Source organism: Sapajus apella, unplaced genomic scaffold (genome assembly GCF_009761245.1).
Source record: "Sapajus apella isolate SASKATOON/1434 unplaced genomic scaffold, GSC_monkey_1.0 scaffold75, whole genome shotgun sequence".
NCBI lineage: Eukaryota > Metazoa > Chordata > Mammalia > Primates > Cebidae > Sapajus > Sapajus apella.
Genome location: NW_022437015.1, coordinates 114,451 through 135,185, shown reverse-complemented (window position 1 = coordinate 135,185; position 20,735 = coordinate 114,451). Strand labels below are relative to the sequence as shown.

The window sequence follows — 20,735 nt, the reverse complement described above, 5'->3', positions numbered from 1 at the left end:
ACTTACTAAAGAAGCAAAAAACAACAACAAAAAAAGATTTTAAGCCTCCCATATCTTTTCATCCTTCAATTATACTATTAACATTTGTTCAGGAAATAAATAGAAATGTAACCTTTGTGCACTGTGATCTTGTTGGCAGCTTTGGTTTGGATAAGAAAACAAAATGTAACAACTCAGGTGTCTAACAATTAGTTAAAACAAATAAATCCCTATATCTATATCTAATATGTACATGTATCTATCCTTCTATCAAGTCCAATCATACATTAGAGCACTAAACATCCATGAAACCTATTTTAGAAGAATATTTAATGACATGAAAGTTCAAGAATATCTATACACCTATGTCTATAATATATATTTATGTGTGAAAAAGCAGATATTGAAACAGTACATACAATAATTTCACATATATATATTTATCACATGAAAAATACGGGACCGATACAGATGAAAATGCTTGAGGAATGTGTGGGTAATCACCAGAAATGATTACTGGTGACATTAATTTTCTTCTGTTAACTGGTCTGGTTTGTGATTATTGTTTTCCTGCAATGACGCCGAATTACTTTTCTGACAACAGGGAAAAGGACAGGAAGTGGGCACAGGGGAAGGGGGTGATAAACAGTGTTTGATTCCAGCAAAACCACCGAGGACAGCGAAATACCATTTGCAGCCCACCAAGCTGGCCCAGACACACACACACACGCACGCACACACGCACCACGCACACGCGCGCGCACACACACACACACACAAAATCAATCAATTACAGTGACCAGGAGACTATGCAGGGGAAACGGGCATATTCTTTACTAGCTGCGCTGGCCGGCACGAGTGCAAATCGGTACAATGCTTATGAAGGGGGCCTTTTGGCAACACAGAGGAGAAGTCTTTAAAATGTCTATATGTGGATCTTGCAAGTCCACAGTTAAGGAGACCACCGGGATGCTAGCAAAGATTTGGCTTGACAAGGAAGGATTCACTCATCAAAGTACAGAGCACGCAATGTTGGTCTAAAACACAGGGAAAGAACTAGGCACCACCTGAATGTCCAACAATGCGGGAATGATTACAGAAATGTTAAGGTCCACGGATACACTGGAGCACTCTGCAGGCACTGGAGATGACGTTTCATAAGCCTGTTGAATAACATGGAATGAAGTTCAGTGGGTTGATTTTTGTTTGGTTTTAGTTGCTGAAAAAAGCAGGTTAAGAAACACCACATACATGAACCATTCTATAACAGGGTGTTAAAAGGGAAGGCGGGGTGGGAGTGAGCAAAAGGGAGAGAGGGAGAGAGAAGAGAGCCTGGAAAAGCAGCACACCAAAAAGGTAAAAATGGTTCTCTCTGGGTAGTAGGACCAGGGGAGCAATTACTCTCTTGTTTTTCCCTCATCTGATATCCTCCTCCCTTCTGATGTTTCTACCATGAAATTGTATCACCTGTGCAGTAAACAAAGAGAGAATGAAAATGCTTTTTAAACCAAACGACAGGGAGAAGAGGCAGCCTTTAACCTACAAATGGCACAGATGAGTAAGATTATTCACAAGGCCCTTGGTGGGGATGGGCCGGGGAGAGGAAGGGGAGGAGAGGAGAGGTAGAGGGAGAAAGTAGGAAGTGGGGAGAGAGAGGGGGAGAGAGACCTGCACTCCCAATACAATAAATACACTGCTGGTGGGTTGGCCGGGGAGGGGTGGGGGCGGGGGGTTGTAAACCGGGTGTGAGCCAAGGTTTGGCTCTGCTGGCTGGCTAGCTCCTGGGATGTCTTCATCGCAAGGTGGCCTCCTCGTCGGTGTCTTCCTCGAAATCCTTGACGTCAGCACTAGTGGACTGCCTGGCCCAGGCTCCCCTTTCGGCCTCTCGTTCTTTATGCGACTTGAATCTCCCGACGAAAATTTTGCGGTAGTTCAGGAACATGCCATTCATCACATCGATGGCCCGCTCCGCGGATTCCTGCTTTTGGAAGTGCACGAACCCGTAGCCCTTGGGCCCCTTTTCGTCGCAGGCCACTTTGCAGGAGAGGATGTTGCCGAACGCCGAGAAGATGTTGTATAGTGCCTTGTTGTCGATGGTCTTGCCCAGGTTCTTGATGAAGACGTTGCCCACCCCGCTCTTGCGGAGCGACGGGTCCCTCTGGGACCACATGATGCGCACTGGCCTGCCCTTTATGACATCAAAGTTCAGGGTCTCCAGGGCCCGCTTGGCGTCCACCGGTTGCTGGTAGTTGACATACGCGTAGCCCAATGAGCGGCGGGTGATCTTGTCCCTGCAGATGCGGATGGAGAGGATGGGCCCAGCTGGACTGAACTTCTCGTACAGCATTGCCTCGGTCACTTCAGGGTGCAGGTCGCCCACGTACAGGGAGGCCATCGGAAAATCTGGGTTCCCTTCACAGCCCCCGCGGGTCTCAGCATCCGCATCTGCATCCGCGGCGGCCGCCACCTCCTCATTCGCGTCCGCATCTGCATCCGCATCCGCCTCCCCCAAGGGGGGCCCCGCAGCCTCCGCTGCTGCGGCGGCTTCGGCCGCGCTGCCCTCCGCCACCGCCACCACCGTTGCAGCCCGGGCGGCCTCCACCTCCTTCCCGGCCAGGGCGGCCTCCGCTGCTGCCTCCTCTACTGAGGCCTCAGCCTCCACCTCAGCCTCCACCTCTGCTTCCGCCTCCGCCACGGAGGCCTCCGCCACCGCCTCTGCCACGGTCGCCGCCGCAGCCTCCGCAGCCGCCGCAGCCGCTGCCGCCACCGCCGCCGCCACTGTCGCTGCTGTCGCCACGGTCTCCGCTGCCGCCGGGCCGCTGCCGCGACCTCCCTTCCCGCGAGCTGGGGGACGGAGAGGCGGGGAAAGGCAGGAGGGCCGGTGGGTGGGTGCCGGAACCCAGACCAGAGGCGCGAGCGGGAGCTGGCGCAGGGGATCCGAACTGGCGAGTTCAAGTCACCTGGGATAGCAAGCGCTACCGGGAGCGCGCCGGTGTGCGAGTCGCCGCAGCCTGCAGCCAGCTGCCGTTGCCGCCGCCGCTCGGTCGTGGGGTAGCGTGCGGGGTGCGGGGCGCGGGCGGGCGGGCGGCGTGTGGTGGGGGGCGGGGGGTGTTGGCGTCTGTGGTCCGGGCAGCTGGGAAGGCTTCTGTCTCTTTGGTTCCCCCTGTGGCTGCTGCGGGGCTGCGGGGCTGCGGGGCGGTGGGAGGGGACGGGGAAGGGGACTGTGGCGGAGGCGGGAGCGCAGCGCTCAGCCTCTCCGATCGCCTGGATATTTATGAAAAGGATGCCAGGGAAAGGGCTCCGCTGTAGACCGAATGGATAAGGGTTCGATTCGGAAGGGAGCGTTATTTTTATCCCCTCTCTCCACATAATGGAACGATTAAATGATTAAGTCAACTACCTTGCAAGAGAGGGTGCGGTGGCCCTGAGGATACACTCAAGGCCTCAGTACATGCAGTCTGGAAGTGGAGGAATCAGGAGCACGTTGTATCTAGTACTGTCCTCAATGAGAAGGTGAAGAAAGCCAAACCCAGGGCTGGGAACAGGGCCTGGTTCAGAGCCAGGCAGTTGTTTATTCTTGACTCCGCTCTCAAGGCGCTCCCAACCTGGACCAACAAGTACATATTCAGGTTCAAAAGAAAACCAAAACAAAACCTGAGCTCTCTAGAATGAAGTGCCTGGTCCCAGTTCGCCAGCTAATATTTATGGAAAGCTTATCAGGTACTTGGCACTGGGGGCTAAGGGACAGGCAATGTGATAAGTGAGCAGTGAGTGTTGATGTGTTGGAGGTGTGGGGCAGGGTGAGAAGAGGTGAGCAGTGTGTGTGTAGTGAGAGCAGAAAGGCCACACGGGGCCAAATGCTGGAGGGATAGACAAGAGAGCAACCATGAGAGTTGAGTGTAACAGCAGCTACAGCCCCACTTCCTCCAAAAAGGAGGAGCAGCCACTAACTCTTCCTAGTAGCAATTAAATGAGGCTGCACCAAAGAGAGAACTCCCCGAGGTGGGCTCTGAAACATGAGGAGCAGTCCACCATGTCAACGCAGGAAGGAAGACATTCCAGGCAGAGGGATCAGTCTGTGCCCGAGGCCCTTTGGCATGAGAGCACATGCATGGTCGCTTCTGGCCATGCCTAATAATCTGGCAAGAACAGAGCTCATGGTCTCCAAGAACACATGGTAGCAGACAGGGCTGGAAGGTGTGGGGCCCTGAGAGTCAAGCTAAGGTGCTTCGACTGTATACCTAAGGTCACGGGGACCACTCAGCATGTTCAAGGAGGGAAGCAGTATGATCAGAACTTTAGAATGAGTACAAATTAAACATCAGTGTGCATGTATAAGTGCACATTTGCATGTACATGCACATACAAAACCAAGACAGGGCTGGTGGAACAGAAAGAAGAAAATCAGATGTGACCAATTCTGACTTTCCAACTCTGAACGATCCTTCCCTGTATCCCTTTTCATCCCATAAACAGGGGTCTCACATTTACCGTGAGCCAGTGGGGCCAGATATTTAAAAAGAGAAAACCATAGTGCCTTTCCCCAGGATGCCTTCACTCTGCTAAAGCTTAGCCTGCCCCTACAGAAAACAGAAGTGTCAGCAGAGGAGTATAAGTGCTAGGTAATTGGACTATGGTAGCCGTTGAATTTCATCCGCCCAGCACACGTTCTCTCGTCCTCTCCTCCTCTGCCTTCTTTGGGTAAGTAATGCTGTTTTCTGTGGCTGCAGCGATGGCTGGATCTTGGCAGTCACACGACAGAACAACCGTGAACCTGAGGAAGTGACTGAGTCACTGTGGGGTGCGAGGCAGTGAGAACGCTTCATCGCTGGCTGAAAAGCATCCCAAGGTGGCTGAGAAGCAGATACACAGACATGTACCTCTCCAGCTTGCAAATCCAGCCCTCTGCCCCTAGGCAGGGCTAGTGCCAGCAAAGGCAAGGGACAGAGGGGACCTAGGAAAAGCCTGCAGTACAGCACATGCCTGACCGAGGTGATCACTGTCACGCTGTTAAGAGCCATCTCCTGGGGGTCTAGGTTGCTTTCGGGCAGGGAGCAGATGAAGCTGTGCCTCACCATTTCCAGGTTGGTGTCCGAGAGGGACCTGGGAAGGTAGAGGCCATGGGGGAAGCCATGCTGGCAGAGGGGTAGGGGATGTGGCGTGGATGAGAAGAGCTTCTCGGCCCATTGTTAGGAAACAGAAATGACAAAGAAGACCAAGTCGAGGACCAGGACTCAGCAAGATCTCTTTCTCTGGCATTGGCTTCCAGCCCACAGAGCCAACAGAAATCAGTGAGACAGCAGCAGAAGGAAGTTGAGGGAAGCCATGCTATGGTCAGCAAATCCCCAAACCTGAAAACAATTGCTAGGATCCTGAACCTCTAGCAACAGGAACAGGCCTGCCAAAGTGACAAGGACACAGCTGGGACCACTCCCCAAGTCCTTTCTCAGGGGCTTCCATGGAGTCGAGTTTCCACCTCTTTTTTAGTTTTTATTTATTTATTTATTTTAAGTTTCTTTGTGTTCAGTTTCTGCTACCTGCAAATGGAATGTGTTCTGACCACGACACGCTATCACAGAGGCAAAAATAGCCCCGTGGAGCCTCAGTGGAGGGAGGGGAAGTTTCCCTTCCTGTGGGAGGAAGTGCTGCTGATTTTATTTATTCAGTGATTCAAGGAGTGTTCCTGGAGGGTCTTCTGTCTACCAGGTATTCTGCCAGCCAGACCGTTCCTGAACTCAGGGAGCTTGTTTTCTAGTGGGGAAACAGACAATAGACAGATCAGGGAGTATGAAAACAGTTAAAGGTTGCTACGAATGCTCTCAGGGATATAAACCAGGTGACTTGGTACATATTGCCTAGAACTCCAGAAAAGTGGCAAAACAGGAGACATGAAGCCCAGGGAAGGCCTTTCTGAGGACAATGATAAGCCATCAGCCTTTCAAGGAATCAGGGGGGAAACCTGCCCAGCAGAGGGAACGGCAATTCCCCTGGCTCCATAGCGGAAAAGAGAGTGTGCTGGGAGGGGCAGGGCGGGCAGAAAGGATGCCAATATTGCTGGAGCCCATTGTGAGAGGGGATAGAGGAAAGAGAGGGAGGAAGCTGTGGTGGTGGGTGGTGCCATGATGAAGATGAAGCTCTCTGGTCCCTCTTCAGAGAGCTCAGGGGAGCCAGAGAAAGGATCAAAGCAGGGAAGTAGTGTAGTCTAATGCATATTCAGTGGTTTCTCTCTAGCTGCTCTATGTGGTCAATATCTCAAGTGGGCAGGGCACAGAGGAAAGCAGGGAGACCTGTTAGGAGGCTCTTGCAGTAGTCCAGTCCGGAGACAGCAGGGGCTTGGCCCAGACTGGAAGCATCAGTGTGGAGACTAATGCATGGATTCACATGATATTTGTGAAGTGGAAAGAGACAGCACTTGCGGGTGGATTAGAGGCAATCAGGGAACAAACTTAAGAAACGCATGATTACTACAAGAGTGTTTTCTTGCACGTCTTCATCAGAGGTCTATGTACGGTCATAGGAAAGACAGAGAGTAGGCGTGGTAGATTTGGAGACGGGAGAAAGACAGATGGGGGTGTGTAAGAGCTCCTATTTGCACATGTTTAGTTACCGAAGTTTACTTGTCATCCATAGGGGCTGGAGAAACAGAATTGTTGAGACAACAGGACACAGTTAGGATTTAAAGCCACAAAACTGGACAGGCTCACCTAGAGAGAGTATAGCCAGGAGAAGAAGGTGCAGGGCTACTCCCTGAGATACTCTGACATTTAGAAGTTGGGTTGAGGAGCACAAGCCAGCAAAAGAGATTCAGAAGGACTGGACAGTGAACAGGACTTCTCTCTAAGGCCTCGCATGTCCAAACATGTCCAAACTTCTCACCAAGGCTTTTCACCACCAGCCTCAATGTCCTCACTCAGACTCTGCTCTCAATGCTCCTAGCCATACATGCACGGGAGTTGGCTTAAAATGGGACAACGACGACTTTGTGTGCGCGGGTCGGACTTCACTGTCTGATCATTTCTCAGTGGAGCTTTCAAAAGAGAGAGAGGTTCAGATGCAGAGAACTTCAAAGAGTGGGGTAGGCACTGCTCTGCTATTTCATGTGGCCCATCTCCTTCTTCCTTTCAGGAGGGGGAAATCAGAAGGAGCGGGGATGCAGTTCAGAGAGCAGAAGGGAAGAGAAGAAGGAAGAAGGAAGAGGACTGGAGCGAGGAGGGACGCCCATGGGAAGAGGGACAGATCAACTCTATACACAAAAGTAAATCAAAACACCCAAAACAGGGTTCTACGTAAAGAAGCCTCTTTCCATGAATTGCTTGATGCATAGCTGCAGGGAGGGTGTTTAGGGGAATAGAGAATGAAAACATAACTGTATTTTGGAGTAGGGAAGTTGTTTCTGTCAATTCACACCGTCCACACACAGCACCCCACCCCTGCCACTACCAAATTCCTCTAAATAAAAATAATTATGGGATACAGGCCAACAAAAAAGTCAGCCTTAGGCTCTTATTTAGGGAGAACTCGAAGGTGTTTGGATGTGCCCCTGTGGCTTAATAAATAATAACAATGATTGCTTAAGTTGTCCTGAGTCAATACAACAAATTTAGCAAACGGCCCTTTGGATCCTTATAAAGTGAAGAGTTGACAGAGACGGATTTGTGTATGGGGCAGGGATGGATTGGGTAGTCAGTCCTATAGAAATGAGAACCCCAGGAGATGAGGACATATGTACAAGTATGTTTAACACGGAAGCATTCATATTGGGCAAACTAGGGCACAAAGCAAATATGCATCAGTTGAGGAGTGACTGATATGCTGGCGGTGCAGCCATTCTGAGGATCATTATGCAACCATTAACAAGTATGAGTTTTTTCTATATAAGCTGATTTAAGGGGATTTCCAAGATGTGCTCTTACCAGGCCAGAAGAGCAGGTTTGTTGTTGTCGTTTTGGTGCAAACAAAAGGAGACGGATCTTGGAGTCAGATTGGCTCTTAGGCTGAATTTCAGAGCAAGACACTTAGCCACTCTGAGCCTCAGTGTGCTCTCAGAGTTTGAATTTCAGAAACCCTAATTAAGCATCTTACAAATTCCCTTTGTAACAAGTAGATTTTCCCTAGCTCTGCTTAGAAACCAAGCAAAAGGGCTGTATTGACTGATGGTTTTCACATAGCCTTCCAGATATTTTTCTCTCTAAGAACCAATTCACCTTCTAATACATGCTTAAAGCTTTAACTATTGTCCTTCTTTGCTCTAATTTTCGGCAGTTGACAGAACTGATTTTATAACAATATACCTAGAGCTACACCCCCGGCCATGACTTAATAGTTGTGCTTACTTTGGTCAAGTTACTTTACCCCTTTTTTTCCTCCATCTTAGCTTTGGAGTGCTCATCTGTACAAAGGGATATTTAAAAGGATAAAAAGTGATAATGCATGGTAAATGTTTTTCACAGCGCCTGGCATATATTCAGTGCCCAATACAAGAAACTCATTAGTCTTACTTCCCTCTGTCCTGGGGATGTGCTTGTCCCGCTGGTTTTTGGTTTTTGAAGGTCCAATGTCTTTTCTTTCTGGTGCTCCAGGCAGCCTGGAATTTTCTCTCTAACCAGGAGCAAAGTGTCAGTACAGAGGGAGTCTGATCCTCTGGGCTGCATCCCAGGGTATAGCTCGATTTTACTCCAGGCAACTGCCTGATTCTCTGGCCTGAACTCGCTTAGCTCACACCCTCATGGAGCTTTTCTGTACTCGTCCCAATCATAGGACCTTTTCATGACCCACTTATTTATTTTCTGGAGGCCCAGGGCCTCGCACATTAATTAACACATGAAAGCATGGCATTTTCTGTACTCAAGGAAACCACCCAGAAGATTTAGGAACACTATCTCAACAAAATGCGGTATTGAGTCAGGAGAGAATTTTCTGTCAACTGCCATTCATCCTTTTGAGTAACCTTTTGGGGGCCATTTGGGGAGATAATTTACTGTAAGGTAATACGCTCCTTCAGCTTCTTTGCTGCAGGCTACTGAACACATTCTGAAGTCTCCGTGATGTCTCTGGAACAATATTACCAACATTCACCATTGTGATGTGATGCATTCATGGATTACTGAGGCATGAGTTGGCTGATCTCCCGTACCATGAGTTGCTGATCAATTTTAGGTTTTCACTTTGTTTAGTAGATGTAAAATGAAATCACCTTCAATGTGGTAAAATCTTCCTAAAGTCAAGGTGATTAACCTTGGGACTTCCGCCCATACACATTAATCTTTTTAAAACTGTCTCCAAATAATTGTTCCTAATGAAAAAACTATATGCACATGATAAATATAATAGTGATGATCAGAAACTACAAAAGAGCTTATCATTAAAAGCAGAGGTTTGAGGTCCCATCACTTTCTACTCCACAGCTGTGCTTCTCAGAGTAGACCACTTTAATAATTTCTGTTTGTCTTGTTCTGGCCATTACCTCCTTATATCTAAATAAAATGCCTAATCTGCTAATTCAATAATTGATCAACTTCAGACATCATCAAGAGACCACACTCTACCAGAGAGGAGGATTTAACTCACTCACACTATCTTCAATCTGCCCTTTGCTTGCTTGCTTGCTTGCTTCCTTCCTTCCTTCCTTCCTTCCTTCCTTTCTTGCTTTTTGCTTGCTTGCTTGCTTGCTTTCCTTTTTTTACTTTCTTTTTTTTCTTCCTTTTGTATTATACTTTAAGTTCTGGGGTACATGTGCAAAATGTGCAGATTTGTTATATAGGTATATAAGTGCCATGGTGGTTAGCTGCATCCACCACCCTGTCATCTACATTGGGTGTTTCTCCTAATGCTATCCCTCCCCTAGCCCCCCACCCCTGACAGGCCCCACTGTGTGATATTCCCCTCTCTGTGTCCATGTGTTCTCATTGTTCACTTCCCACTTATGAGTGAGAACATGCTGTGTTTGGTTTTCTGTTCTTGTGATAGTTTGCTGAGAATGGTGGTTTCCAACTTCATCCATGTCCCTGCGAAGGACATGAACTCGTCATTTTTTATGGCCGCATAGTAGTCCATGGTGTATATGTGCCACATTTTCTTTATCCAGTCTATTATTGATGGGTATTTGGGTTGGTTCCAAGTCTTTGCTATTGTGAACAGTGCTGCAATAAACACACGTGTGTGTGTGTGTCATTACAATAGAACAATTTATAAACCTTTGAGTATATACCCAGTAACGGGATTGCTGGGTCAAGTGGTATTTCTAGTTCTAGATCCTTGAGGAATCACCACACTGTCTTCCACAATGGTTGGACTAATAATTTACACTCCCACCAACGGTGTAAAAGTGTTGCTGTTTCTCCACATCCTCTCCAGCATCTGTTGTCTCCTGGCTTTTTGATGATCACCATTCTGACTGGTGTGAGATAGTATCTCATTGTGGTTTTGATTTTCATTTCTGTAATGACCAGTGATGATGAGCTTTTTATCCTATGTTTGTTGGCTGCATAAATGTCTCCTTTTCGGAAGTGTCTGTTCATATCCTTTGCCCACTTTTTGATGGGGTTCTTTGCTTTATACTTGTAAATTTAAGTTCTTTGTAGATACTGGATATTGGCCCTTTGTCGGATAGAGAGATTGCAAAAATTTTCTCCCATTCTGTAGGTTGCCTGTTCACTCTGATAGTTTCTTTTGCTGTGCAGAAGCTCTTTAGTGTAATTAGATCCCATTTGTGGATTTGGGCTTTTGTTGCCATTGCTTTTGGTGTTTTAGTCATGAAGGCTTTGCCCATGCCTACGTCCTGAATGATATTGCCTGGGTTTTCTTCTAGGGTTTTTATGGTTTTAGGTCTTATGTTTAAGTCTTTAGTTCATCTTGAGTTAATTTTTGTATAAGGAGTGAGGAAGAAATCCAGTTTCAGCTTTGTGCATATGGATAGCCAGTTTTCCCAACATCATTGATTAAATAGGGAATCCTTTCCCCATTGCTTATTTTTGTCAGGTTTGTCAAAGATGGGATGGTAGTAGAGGTGTGGCATTATTTCTGAGACCTATGTACTGTTCCATTGGCCTATATCTCTTTTTGGTACCAGTACCATGCTGTTTTGATTATTTAGCCTTGTAGTATAGTTTGAAGTCAGGTAGTGTGATGCCTGCAGCTTTGTTTTTTTTTGTTTTTGTTTTTTGTTTTGTTTGGTTTTGCTTTTGCTTAGGATTTTCTTGGCTATGCAGGCTTTGTTGTTGTTGTTGTTGTTGTTGTTGTTGTTGTTGTTGTTGTTCCATATGAAATTTAAAGTAATTTTTCCAATTCTTTGAAGAAGTCAATGGTGGCTTGATGGGGATAGCATTGAATCTATAAATTACTTTAGGCAGTATGGCCATTTTCACGATATTTATTCTTCCTTACTATGAGCATGGAATGTTTTTCTATCTGTTTGTGTCCTCTCTTATTTGCTTGAGCAGTGGTTTGTAGTTCTCCTTGAAGAGGCCCATCACATCCCTTGTTAGTTGTATTCCTAGGCATTTTATTCTCTTTGTAGCAATTGTGAATGGGAGTTCACACATAATTTGGCTCTCTGTTGTTCTGTTATTGGCATATAGGCATACTTGTGATTTTTGCACATTGATTTTGTATCCTGAGACTTTGGTGAAGTTGCTCATCCGCTTAAGGAGGTTTTGGGTTATGACGATGGGGTCTCCTGTATATACAACCTATCATCTGCATACAGAGATAATTGGACTTGCTCTTTTCCTAATCGAATATCCGTTATCTCTATCTCTTGCCTGATTGTCGTTGCCAGAACTTCCGATACTATGTTGGATAGGAGTGGTGAGAAAGGGCATCCTTGTGTCATGCCGGTTTTCAAAGGGAATGCTTCCAGCTTTTGCGCATTCAGTATGATTATAAGCTGCGGGTTTGTCATGAATAGCTCTTACTATTTTGAGATACATTCCGTTGATACCTAGTTTATTGAGAGTTTTTGGCATGAAAATCGTTGAATTTTCTCGAAGGTCTTCTCTGCATCTATTGAGATAATCATATGGTTTCCAGTTCCACCCAGAACTTAAAGTATAATAAATAAATAATCATATGGTTTTTGTCTTTGGTTCTGTTTATGTGATAGATTACTTTTATTGATTTGTGAATGTTAAAACAGCCTTGCATCCCAGGGATGAAGCCGACGTGATCGTGGTGTATAAGCTTTTTGATGTACTGCTGGATTCAGTTTGCCAGTATTTTATTGAGGATTTTCGCATCGATGTTCATCAGGGATATTGGCCTGAAATTTTCTTTTTTTGTCGTGTGTCTACCAGGTTTTGATATCAGGATGATGTTGGCCTTATAAAATGAGTTAGGGTGGATTCCCTCTATTTCTATTCTTCAGAATAGATTCAGAAGGAATGATACCAGCTCCTCTTTGTACCTCTGACAGAATTTGACCGTGAAACCGTCTGGTCCTGAACTCTTTTCAGTTGCTAGGCTATTAATTGCTGTCTCAATTTCTGAACTCGTTATTGGTCTATTCAGGGATTCAACTTCTTCCTGGTTTAGTCTTGGGAGGGCGTAAGTGTCCGGGAATTTACCCATTTCTTCTAGGTTTTCTGGTTTATTTGCATACAAGTTTTTATAGTATTCTCTGATGGTAGTTTGTATTTCTGTGGGATCGTGGTGATATCCCCTTCATCATTTCTTATTGCATCTCTTTGATTCTTCTCTCTTTCCTTCTTTATTAGTCTAGCTAGCAGTCTATCTATTTTGTTGAGCTTTTCAAAAAATCATCTCCCGGATACACGGATTTTTTGAGGGTTTGTGTGTGTGTGTGTGTGTGTGTGTGTGTGTGTGTGTGTGTGTGCGCGCGCCTCTCTTTCCTTCAGTTCTGCTCTGATCTAAGTTATTTCTTGTCTTCTGCCAGCTTTTGAATTTGTTTTTTCTTGCTTCTCTAATTCTTTTAACTGTGACGTTAGGGTGTCGATTTTAGATCTTTCCTGCTTTCTCTTGTGGGTATTTAGTGCTATAAATTTCCCTCTACTCACTGCTTTAAATGTGTCCCAGAGATTCTGGTATGTTGTGTCTTTGTTCTCATTGGTTTCAGAGAACATTTTTATTTCTGCCTTCATTTCATTATTTATCCAGTAGTCATTCAGGAGCAGGTTGTTCAGTTTCTGTGTAGCTGAGCGGTTTTGAGTGAGTTTCCTAATCCTGAGTTCTAATTTGATTTCATTGTGGTCTGATAGTCTGTTACGATTTCTGTTCTTTTGCATTTGCTGAGGAGTGTTTTACATCCAATTATATGGTAAATTTTAGAATAAGTGTGATATGGTGCTGAGAAGAATGTATATTGTGTTGATTTGGGGTAGAGAGAGCTCTGTAGATGTTTTTTAGGTCCCCTTGGTCCAGTGCTGAGTTCAAGTCCTAGATATCTTTGTTAATTTTCTGTCTTGTTGATGTGTCTAATATTGACAGTGGGACGTTAAAGTCTCCCACTGTTATTGTGTGGCAGTCTAAGTCTCTTTGTAGGTCATTAAAAACTTGCTTTATGTATCTGGGTGCTCCTGTATTGGGTGAATATATATGTAGGATAGTTCACTCTTCCTGCTGCATTGATCCCTTTACCATTATGTAACGCCCTTCTTTGTCTCTTTTGATCTCGGTTGGTTTAGAGTCTTTTATCAGAGAGTAGGATTGCAACCCCTGCTTTTATTCTTTTTCTTTCCATTTGCTTGGCAAATATTCCTCCATCCCTTTATTTTGAGCCTATGTGTTAGTGTCTTTGCACATGAGGTGGGTCTCCTGAATACAACACACTGATGGGTCTTGACTCTTTATCCAATTTGCCAGTCTGTGTCTTTTAATTGGGGCATTTAGCCCATTTACTTTTGTGGTTAATATTGTTATGTGTCAATTTGATCCTGCCATTATGATGCTAGCTGGTTGTTTTGCCCGTTAGTTTATGTAGCTTCTTCATTGTGTCAGTGGTCTTTACTATTTGCTATGTTTTTGCAGTGGCTGGTACTGGCTGTTCCTGTCCATGCCTCATTCAGGAGCTCTTGTAAGGCAGGCCTGGTAGTGACAAAATCTCTCAGCATTTGCTTGGCTGTAAAGGATTTTATTTCTCCTTTGCTTGTGAAGCTTAGTTTGGCTGGATATGAAATTCTGGGCTGATAATTCTTTTCTTTAAAAATGTTGAATATTTGCCCCCACTCTCTTCTGGCTTGTAGGGTTTTCGCCGAGTGATCTGCTGTGAGCCTGATGGACTTCACTTTGTGAGTAACTGGACCTTTCTCTCTGGCTGACCTTAGCATTTTTTCCTTCATTTCAACCTGGGTGAATCTGACGATTGTGTGTCTTGGGGTTGCTCTTCTCAAGGAGTATCCTTGTGGCGTTCTCTGTATTTTCCAAATTTTAATGTTGGCCTGCCTTGCTAGGTTGGTGTTTTCCAACCTGGTTTCATTCCCCCCGTCACTTTCAGGTACACCGATCAAAGGTAGATTTGTTGTTTTCACATAATTCCGTATTTCTTGGAGGCTTAGCCCATTTCTTTTCACTCTTTTTTCTCTAATCTTGTCATCTCACTTTATTTCATTGAGTTGACCTTCAATCTCTCATATCCTTTCTTCCACTTGATCAATTCAGCCATGGGTACTTGTGTATGCTTCACGACATTCTCATGCTGTGTTTTTCAGCTCCATCAGGTCATTTTGTTCTTCTTTAAACTGGTTATTCAATTAGTTAGGAATTTGTCTAACCTTTTATCAAGGTTCTCAGTTTCCTTGCACTGGGTTAGAACACGCTCTTTTAGCTCAGAGGAGTTTGTTATTACCCACCTTCCAAAGCCTGCTTCTGTCAATTCATCAAACTCAAACTCATTCTTTGCCCAGTTTTGTTCCCTTGGTGGCAAGTCCTTGTGATCCCTTGAAGAAGAGGTTTTCTGGTTTTTGGAATTTTCAGCCTTATTGTGCTGGTTTTTCCTTGTCTTTGTGGATTTATCCATCTTTGGTCTCTGAAGTCAGTGACCTTTGGATGGGGTCTCTGAGTGAACGTCCTTTTTGTTGATGTTAAAACTATTCCTTTCTGTTTATTAGTTTTCCTTTAAGCAGTTAATGTCCTCTGCAACAGGTCTGCTGGAGTTTGCTGGAGATCCACTCCAGACCCTGCTTGTCTGGCTATCACCAGTGGAGGCTGCAGAACAGCAAAGATTGATGCCTGTTTCTTCTTCCAATAGCTTCGTCCCAGAGGGGCACCCACCATATGCCAACCAGAGCTCTTTTGTCTGAGATGTTTGTTGACCCCTGCTGGGAAGTGTCTCCCAATCAGAATACACAGGGGTCAGGGATCCACCTGAGGAGGCAGTCTGTCCCTTATCAGAGCTCAAACTCGGTGCCTGGGAGATCTGCTGCTCTCCTCAGAGCTGCCAGGCAGAGATGTTTATGTCTGCTGAAGCTGTGCCCACAACACCCCTTCCCCTAGGTGCTCTGTCCCAGGAAATTGGGGGCTTTATTTATAAGTCCCTGATGGGCTGCTGCCTTTTTTCACAGATGCCATACTCAGCAAGGCCACTGCAGGCAGACTGTCTCACTGGATTCTTTCTTCACCCAGTTTGAACTTTCTGGTGGCTTTGTCTACACTGCAAGGCTAAATCTGCCTACTGGAGCCTCAGCGATGTCAGAAGCTCCTCCCCCACCAAGCTCACATGCCTCAGGCCAAGCTCAGACTGCTGTGCTAGCTATGAGAATTTCAAGCCAGTGGATCTTAGCTTGCTGGTCTCTGTGGGGGTGGGACCCACTGAGCCAGACCACATGCTGCCTTGGCTTCAGCCCCCTTTCCAGAAGAGTTCACATTTCTGTCTGACTGGTATTCCAGGTGCCACTGGGGTACGGAAAAAAAAAACTGCTGTGGCTAGATCAGTGTCTACCCAAAAGGCCACCCCATTTTGTGCTGTAAACCCAGGGCCCTGGTGGTGGTGTAGGTACCGTAGGGAATCTCCTGGTCTGCGGTTGCAAAGACTGTGGGAAGAGCACAGTATCCATGCTGGAGTGCAGGGTACAGAATCTAATGGCTTCCCTTGGCTAGGAGAGGGAGTGTCCCGACCCCTTACACATCCTGGGTGAGGTGACGCTCGGCCCTGCTTCAGCTCACCCTCCTTGGGCTGCACCCACTGTTCAACCAGTCCCAGTGAGATGAACCAGGTACCTCAGTTGGAAATGCAGAAGTCACCTGCCTTCTGCATCAGTCTCACTGGGAGCTGCACATTGGAGCTGTTCTTATTCACTCATCTTTCCACCAATCCCCCTGTCGTTCTTTCTGGCAATTTTTTATACCTTTTGATCTTTAGATCTTCTACTGGTGACTCTAGTAACTTTAAGTGATATACTTAACTCTCAGTTACTAGCATACGCCTTCATCGCCTTTCCCATAAAATGAGTATGTTACGACCCTTTTCCCCTCCCTTAGCCTCTCCTCCTTCTTTCTGTATCCTCTTTTTTAAACTGACTGCTGATTACTTACATCCAATCCTGAAAACTTAATCGAATTACTTGGGCTTTGAAAAGCAACACAAGCCTTTTACCTTTTAATGGATCTCTAATAATGTTGGCCACAGGGCCACATTTCTTCGCAGTTTAGGGTGAACCACTAGAGGGAGGTTAATCCTGATATCAAGCGTGAATCCTCTTTTTTATTCTGGATTCCATGGACTCCTGAAAGGTCTGCCACTTTTGAAGTTTTTTTTTTTTTTTTTAAGTTTTTTTATTAAATTTTTTTTTTTTTTTTTTTTTTTGGTGGTACATAGCAAGTGTATACTTTTATGGGGTACATGAGATGTTTTGATAAAGGCATGCAACGTGAGACAAGCACGTCATGGAGAATGCAGTATCCATCCCCTCCAGCATTTATCCTTTGTGTTACAAGCCATCTTTTAGTCATTTTAAGATGTACCATTAAGTTGTTACTATGTTCATCCTGTTGTGCTGTCAATAGTATGCCTCATCCACTCTTTCTATTTTTGTTATGTACTCATTAACCACCCCACCTCCTTCCCCCCACACCCCACTACTTTTCCAGCTTCTGGTAACCATCTTTCTACTCTCTATGCCATGAATTCAACTGCTTTCATTTTTAGATTACACAAATAAGTGAGAACACACAATGTTTGCCTTTCTGTGCCTGGCTTATTTCACATAACATAATGATCTCCAGTTCCACCCATGTTGCTGCCAATGAGTGGATCTCATTCTTTTTTGTGGCTGAATATTACTCCATTGTGTATATGTACCATGTTTTCTTTACCCATTCATCTGTTGATGGACACTTAGGTTGCTTCCCAATCTTAGCTATTGTAAACAGTGCTGCAATAAACATAGGAATGCAGATACCGCTTTGCTTTACTGATTTCCTTTCTTCTCGGTGTGTACCCAACAGTGGGGTTGCTGGATCGTATGGAATCTCAACTTTTTGTTTTCTGAGGAACCTGCAAACTGCTCTCCATAGTGATTGTACTAATTTTTATTCCCACCAACAGTATACAAGGGTTCCCTTTTCTCCACAGCCTCACTAGTGTTTGTCATTGCCTGTCTTTTGGATGTAAGCCATTTTAATTGAGATGAGATGATATTTCACTGTAGTTTTGATTTACATTTCTCTAGTGGTCAATGATGTTGAGCACATTTTCATATGCCTCTTTGCCATTTGTATGTCTCCTTTTGAGAAATGTCTATTCAGATCTTTTGCCTGTTTTAATCTGATTATTAGATATTTTTCCTAAACAGTTGCTTGGGTTCATTACATCTTCTGGTTATTAATCCCTTCTCAGATGGATAGTTGGGAAATCCATTCTGCACGTTGTTTCTTCACTGTGTTGATTGTTTTCTTTGCACCCAAAGTTTTCTTGTAGTAGTTGCATAGTTTGAGGTCTTAGATTTAAGTATTTAATCCATTTTGATTTGATTTTTGTATATAGTGAGACATAGGGTATGGCTTCATTCTTCTGCCTATAGATAATCCAGTTTTCATAGCACCACTTATTGAAGACACTATCTATTCCCCAGTGTATGCTCTTACAACCTTGGTCAAAAATGGGTTCACTGTAAGTGTGTTGATTTATTTCTGGGTTCTCTAATCTGTTCAATTGGTGTATGTATCTGTTTATATGCCAGCACCATGTTGTTTTGATTACTCTAGCTCTGTAGTTTATAATTTGGAGTCAGGTAATGTGATTCCTCCAGGTTTGTCCTTTTCCTTAGGATAGCGTCAGCGATTCTGGGTCCTTTGTGGTTCCATAAACCTTTTAGGATTGTTTTCTCCATTTCTGAGAAGAATGCCATTGGTCTCTTGAAAGGGATTGCATTGAATCTGTAGCTTACTTTGGGTAGTATGGACATTTGAACAATACTGATTATTTCAATCCATGAGCATGAAATATGTTTTTTTTCTTCTTTTCTTTTTTTATTTTTTGGTGTCCTCTTTAACGTCCTTCATCAGTGTTTTACAGTTTTCATTACAGAGATCTTTCAATTATTTGATTAAGTTAATTCCTCAGTATTAATTTTTTGTGTGGCTCTTGTAAATGGAATAACTTTTAAAATTTCTTTTTCACATTGTTCACTGGTGGCATATAGAAATGCTACTGATTTTTTGCATGGTGATTTTGTATCCTGCAAGTTTACTGAATTTATCAGTTCTAATGGTTTTCTGGTGGAGTCTTTGGGTTTTTGCAAATATAAGATAATGTCATCAGCAAACAAGAATACGTTGATTTTTTACTTTTCTGTTTGGGTGCCCTTCATATCTTTCTCTTGTTTGATTGCTCTAGCTAGAACGTCCAGTACTATGTTGAATAACAGTGGTAAAAGTGGGCATCCTTGTCACATTCCAGATCCCAGAGAAAAGTCTGTTTTTCTCCATTCAGTGTGATAGTAGCTGTGGGTCTCTCATACATGGCTTTCATTTTGTTGAGGTATGTTTCTTTCATCCCCAGTTTTGTGAGGGTTTTTATCATGAAGGGATATTGAATTTTACCAAATACTTTTTCAACACCAATTCAAATGATCACATGATTTTTAACCTATATTCTGTTGAGATGATGATGTATCAAGGTCATTGATTTTCATATGTTGAATCATCCTTGCATCCCAGAGATAAACCTAACTTGGTCATGACTAATTACCTTTCTAATGTATTGTTGAATTCGACTTGCTAGTATTTTGTCGGGGATTTTTCATCAGTATCCATCAGAGATATTAGCCTATGTTTTTTGTTTTTTGTTTTTTTCCCCTGATGTGTCTTTTTCTAATTTGGGTATCAGGGTAATACTGGGCTTGTAGAATTAGTTTAAAAGTATTCCCTTCTCCTCTGTTTTTTGAGATAGCTTCAGTAGGATTGACATTAGTTATGGTGTAAGAAAGGGGTCCAGTTTTAATCTTCTGTATAGGGCTAGCCAGTTATCCCAGCACCATTTATTGCATAGGTAATCCTTTCCTCATTGCTTGTTTCTGTCTGCTTTGTTGAAGATTAGATGGTTTTAGGTGTGTGGCCTTATTTCTGGGCTCTCTATTCTATTCCGTTGGTCTATGTTTTTGTACCAGTACCAATCTCTTACTGTAGCCCTGTAGTATAGTTAGAGGTTGGGTGCCATGATGCCTCCAGCTTTGTCCTTTGTGTTTTTTTAATCATTGACTTGTCTATTTAGGCTCTTTGTGGGTTCCATATGAATTTTAAAACAATGTTCTCTAGTTCTGTGAAGAACATCAGTGGTAGCTTAATACGAATAGCGTTGAATACATAAATTACTTTGCGCAGTAGGGCCATTTTAATGATGCTGATTCTTCTTATCCATGACCATGGAATGTTTCTTCATTTGTTTACGTCATGTGTAATTTCTTTGAGCAGTGGTTTGCAGTTCTTTTTGTAGAGCTCTTTCACTTTTCTGATTACCTGTATTCCTAGGTATTTTATCCTTTCTGTGGCGATTATGAATGGGAGTTTGTTCCTGATTCGGCTCTTGTCTTGACTGTTGTTGGTGTATAGGAATGCTAGTGATTTTTGTGTGTTGGTTTTATATCCTGAGACTTTGCTGAAGTTGTTTATTAGCTTAAGAAGCTTTGGGGCTGAGACTATGGGGTTTTCTAGATAGAGGATCATGTCATCTGCACACAGGGATTATTTGACTTCCTCCCTTCCTATTTGGATGCTCTTTGTTTCTCTTGCCTCTCTGCTTTGGCCAGGACTTCCAATAACACGTTGAATCGGAGTGATGAGAGAGGGCATCCTTGTCCTGTGCCAGTTTTCAAGGGGATGTTTCCAGCTTTTGTACATTCAGTATGATGCTCCCTGTTGGTTTTCCGCAGATGTCTCTTAATATTTTGAAGTGTGTTCCTTCATTACCTAGTTTATCGAGAGATTTTAACATGAAGAGTTGTTGGATTTTATCAAAAGTCTTTCCCACATCTGTCGCGATGATCATGTTGGTTACATCTTTAGTTCTGTTTATATGATGAATTGCATTTATGAATTTGCACATGTTGAAACAACTTTGCATCCGAGACATAACGCCTAACTGATTGTGTTAAGTAAGCTTCTTGCTGTGTTGCTGGATTCAGTTTGCCAGTATTCTGTTAAAGATTTTTGCATCTATGTTCATCAAGGATATTGGCCTGAAGTTTCCTTTTCTGTATGTGTCCCTGCCACCTTTTGATATCGGGATGATGCCGGCCTCATAGAACGAGTTAGGGAGGAGTCGTTTCTTTCAAATTATTTGGAATAGTTTCTGCAGGAATGGTACCAGC

The 20,735-nt window shown here is 44.2% G+C and overlaps 1 protein-coding gene and 1 long non-coding RNA gene across 3 annotated transcripts; both read right to left on the bottom strand.

Moving 5' to 3' along the window:
* Positions 1-292: 292 nt before the first annotated feature.
* On the bottom strand, positions 293-2,723 carry PABPC1L2B (poly(A) binding protein cytoplasmic 1 like 2B). 2 transcript variants are annotated; one of them, XR_004260765.1, is made up of 2 exons: positions 1,329-2,454; positions 293-1,142 (listed from the first exon to the last, which is right to left on the bottom strand). XR_004260765.1 is itself a non-coding variant. In XM_032251297.1 (1 exon), the coding sequence occupies exon 1, from the start codon at positions 2,372-2,374 to the stop codon at positions 1,772-1,774; it is 603 nt and encodes a 200-aa protein (XP_032107188.1). In that variant the 5' UTR covers positions 2,375-2,723; the 3' UTR covers positions 293-1,771. The 2 variants fall into 2 exon arrangements, 1 of the variants encoding a protein (XP_032107188.1); XM_032251297.1 differs by having other exon boundaries at positions 293-2,723.
* An 8,550-nt stretch (positions 2,724-11,273) lies between these two features.
* Positions 11,274-19,866, bottom strand: LOC116532207. Its single transcript, XR_004260764.1, has 3 exons — positions 19,732-19,866; positions 17,738-17,739; positions 11,274-11,307 (listed from the first exon to the last, which is right to left on the bottom strand). It is a non-coding gene; the product is annotated as an uncharacterized LOC116532207 (long non-coding RNA).
* Positions 19,867-20,735: the final 869 nt, after the last annotated feature.

Excerpts from the sequence above, each read along its gene's own strand:
- PABPC1L2B (XM_032251297.1), bottom strand. The coding sequence starts at position 2,374 with ATGGCCTCCCTGTACGTGGGCGACCTGCACCCTGAAGTGACCGAGGCA.